Raw genomic sequence first — 4401 nt, 5'->3', positions numbered from 1 at the left:
GGTGATTGAGGTAAATGAGCAGGTGATAATTCACTGATGCAGATTTAATGTTTCTCTCATTGTATAAGATCTTCAGCTGATCGCTCCTGCAGAAGTGACAGAGGGAGAATCAGTCATTCTGACCTGTAAAACCACCTGCAGTCTGACTGATCCAACATTCATCTGGTACAAAAACACACATGATTTAACCACAAACACCTTCAAGAGCAACAAACTCCACCTGCAGAGGGTCAGCAGTGAGGATGCAGGCAGTTATAACTGTGCTGTAAGAGGATCTGAACATCTCCCATCTCCTGCTCAATACCTCAGTGTCAGATGTGAGTTTTATTTAGATTTTTATTACTTATAACTCAGTATTTAATAAAGTAAAACAATACAAAATAAAAATAATGAAACGGAGCTTAAAGCAAACTGGAATCTTAATGTTCATTCTCGTGATTTCACTTTTCATGAACTAAAACATACACGTACTGGTGTGGGATCACCTTTTTTTCACCTTTTAGAGAAGGTGTAAATTATTTATCGTAATAAAAAAAAGATCCTCAAAATAATTTTTGAAGTTGATGAGTGGTTTGTGCTAAAATGGTTAAATGCCTTGATGAAAGATAACAAAACCATTAATTATGAAACTGAACTGCTTTCTTCACTCTTATCATGGAACTCTTTAGATCCTCCAAAGAACGTCTTTATCAGTCTCTCTGGTGAGATTGTGGAGGGCAGTTCAGTGAATCTGACCTGCAGCAGTGATGCAAACCCACCTGTGGAGAACTACACCTGGTTTAATAGAACAACATCAGTGGGAAAAGGAAAGACCTTCACCATCTCTAAAATCAGTTCTGAAGACAGTGAAAAGTACAAGTGCATGTGCAGTAATAAAGTCGGGCATCAGAACTCCACCAGTGTAACTCTAAATGTTCTGTGTAAGTTAAAGCTGAAGATTTTCTTACAGCCAATGCAAGATAAAACTATTATAGATGTACTTCTGATTTACCAAACCATTTTAGATCCTCCAAAGAACATCTCAGTGTCTATCAGTCCCTCTGGTGAGAAAGTGGAGGGAAGTTCCTTGACTCAGCAGTGACGGTAACCCACCTGTGGAGAACTACACCTGGTTTAAGCAGAATGAAGCATCACGTGTAGGATCAGGACAGAGTTACAGAGCTCTACAGAGTGGACTGTACTACTGTGAGGTTCAGAATAAACTCGGCTCTGAGAGATCAGCTGCAGTGTCCATCACTATAACCAGTAAGAGAGATGATATAAATCTATAAATCAGAATTACACTGTATAATATTTAACACTGGTTCATTATAACATTATATTTCCACACAGTAGATCAGAGTGTAGGTGTGTATGCAGGTGTTGGGGTTGTGTGTGTTTGTGTTATTGGTGTCATCATCTTGTGTAAAAGGTGAGAAAATACAGGATCATTTATCATTTATTACATGATTAAAACTGCAGTTATAAAAATGTGAACAGATTTTGTTCAATGCTGATATTTTGTTCAATATTGTTTTTGTTTTTGTTTATCAGCAGGAAAAATAAAAGAATTGACCAAAGTGTAAAAGAGGTAAAAAAGTGTACAGATAATTGTTGACTTGTGTGTGTATGTCATGTGCTGCTTTCACAGTATATTAAACAACAGTATAATGTAATAAGGCAGAGGAACTGTTACCTGCTTGAAGTTGATTCTTTTCCAATAACAGCACATTCCCACGTATTTTATTTTATTTTATTTTTTTATCAAACATCATGATAAACATTTTTGTCCATTTGCAGTTACATACATGTTGTGGAAATTCATTAAAAATCTATCACTTTTTTCTCTTTTAAAATAAGTTGGACAAAATTCAGCCTTGACATTAGAACAAGTAAAAGATCTGCTGTTATTATTAATAAATCAACACCTTCTGACCAATCACAATCCAGAATTTAACAGTGCTGTGATATAAAGTTAGATGTTTGCCACCTCTCTGTCTCTCGTACTCATACTGTCTATATTGTCTCACATCGTCTGTTTTGTCTTGTAAAGTCCAAGCTGAATGTATAGTGTTATTTATGTCGGTAATTTGTGAGTCACTAACAGCTGGAACCAAATTCCTCGTGTGTGTGTGTGTGTGTGTGTGTGTGTGTGTGTGTGTGTGTGTGTGTGTGTGTGTGTCAACACACTTGGCCAATAAACCTGATTCTGATTTTGATCTGTGATCTCATGCTCTCCACCTCAGGATTTTTATGAAAATGTAGCAGTAAATAGAGACAACGCTGCATCTGATTCAGCCTCGGCCAATCAGGATGAAGACCTGTATGCTAAAGTTGTACGCCAGCGTGCTGTTGATCTCGGGGATGCTGGAAATTCTGCTGCAATCACTTCTGCCTCTGGGGAGGACGAGGTTCAGTACGCTAGTGTTAAATTTACATGCACTGGTGCTGATGGCAGGTGAGAAGAGCTGGTCTGTTTCCTTCAATCTAACAGATCTGGAAAAGATCTTCTGCTGGATCTTGATGTGATAATTTACTCTCTTTCTGTAGGTCCTCCAATGCTGAGGATCTCAGTGTGATCTACAGCAACATGAAATGAACAAGATTTACCTGTTTATCCAACATCAGCATCGCCAACTTCCACCTGGTTTTAATTTAAAGCTTCTAGAAACTTCAGTGACTCATTTATAAATGCAGCTCATAACAGAACAGTGGCACTTCATCATCTGCTGGTCAGCATGATGCATTATGGGTTGTAGGACTTCAGATTTCACCTCAGCGAACAATCAGTTTGTTTCTGATGTGTAAAGTTTGTGTGTCACAAAATCAGCCTGAAAAATCATCACAGTGTAAATTCTGATTTAGATCTTCTGATGTCTTCTGGACCCTCGCTGTATAAAAACCAACAGATCTCAATTAATGTAATGTAAAAATGTTAATGAGAGGATTTTGTATAAGTGTAAATATTACCAGGATTCAACTGTAAGCTGTCAGTCACAGATATTTAGATGGAGATAACAATCTCTGCCCACGAAATCAGAACCCAGTTGAAAGACCAATCAAATTTAAGAAACCAATTAGCTTCCTTCAAAATAAAAACCTTGTTTCCTAAAATTCTTTTTAAATATTTTTTATTTTTAAATTATATATATTTGTTGCAGTTTTTTGTTGTGTCTTTATTTATTTGTAACCTTTAGAGAAATCTAAATATATAGTGTTAATCATGTGTACTCTGGTGTGTTAATTCAATCTGTAGAGAAAATGAAGGAAAACTAAATTGGAGGTATTTAGAATTGCGTAAAGACAGTATGCTCAGCTACAGACAGGCGCTAAACGCTGCTAGAGCTGAACATCGGAGCAAACTCATAGAAAATAACAATAACAATCTCAGGTTCCTTTTTAGGACAGTAGCTGAATTAACAACAAATCAGGTATATGAAAAATGTATTCGGCATTAAGGGACAGGCATTAAGCTGTTTTAAATCCTACCTGTTTGATAATTACCATTTTGTAGATTTCAATGGATAACTATCAGGTTAATACACGTTAAATATGGAGTACCACAAGGTTCAATTGTAGGACTCCTGATTTTTACAATATACAAAAAACTCAGTCAGACTCTGCTAAGTAATCACTTGTTTATCGTGGTGGTTATGTTCCAAAACCACGCGCGATAAACAAAAAACTGTAATAATTGTACGCCACCCCAAACATGCTTTTTTTTTATTGTTTAACCATTATTGTTTAATAAAACCTCCTCCCACACACTTTAAACACACACAGATAAAATGTGCGAGCATATAGCGAGATACATTTTGTGTAAGTTCGTAGATATACAGTTCACTGTATCAAATTTATACTGAGTACATGTACTGTACAGCATACAGTTGTGTAGTAGCATAGCCTATGCATAGTTTCTCTGCTTGTTTATTGGTTGACGTGTCCTATGACATCAGTTTGCTGATGACACTACAGTCTTCGGCCTCATCCAGGATGGAGACAAGCCTGCTTACAGACAGGAGGTTAAAGAGCTGGCTGCCTGGTGCAACCACCACAACCTGGAGCTCAACACATTCAAATCAGTGGAGATGATCGTGGACTTCAGAAAAAATCCCCCAGCACTCCCCCCACACACCATCATGAACAGCACTGTAACAACAGTGGAGTCATTCAAGTTTCTGGGTACCACCATTTCTCAGGACCTGAAGTTGGACAATAACATTGACTCCATTGATAAAAAGGCCCAGCAGAGGTTGTACTTCCTTTGCCAACTGAGGAAATTCAACCTGCCACAGGAGCTGCTGAAACAATTCTACTCAGCAATCATTTATTCTGTCCTGTGTAGATCTATAACTGTCTGGTTTGGTTCAGCTACCAAATCAGACATCAAGAGTCAGGACTTCTGAGAGTATTATTGGTGAG

General features: G+C 37.4%; 1 protein-coding gene across 1 annotated transcript in view; it reads left to right on the top strand.

Annotated features, from left to right (window-relative positions):
- LOC310715619 (B-cell receptor CD22-like) overlaps positions 1 to 2946 on the top strand; it is a 99375-nt gene extending 96429 nt beyond the window's left edge. Inside the window, exons 12-14 of the mRNA XM_083522132.1 lie at positions 1534 to 1570; positions 2226 to 2437; positions 2530 to 2946. Coding sequence (XP_083378258.1) covers positions 1534 to 1570; positions 2226 to 2437; positions 2530 to 2578 — 298 coding nt within the window. The 3' untranslated portion in view covers positions 2579 to 2946. The remainder of the gene's footprint in view (positions 1 to 1533; positions 1571 to 2225; positions 2438 to 2529) is intronic.
- Positions 2947 to 4401: the final 1455 nt, after the last annotated feature.

Source organism: Silurus aristotelis (genome assembly GCF_946808225.1).
Source record: "Silurus aristotelis genome assembly, chromosome: 20".
In the NCBI taxonomy this organism is placed as follows: Eukaryota; Metazoa; Chordata; class Actinopteri; order Siluriformes; family Siluridae; genus Silurus; species Silurus aristotelis.
Note: the sequence above shows the minus strand (reverse complement) of the source record. Positions and strands in the feature narration are given on the sequence as shown.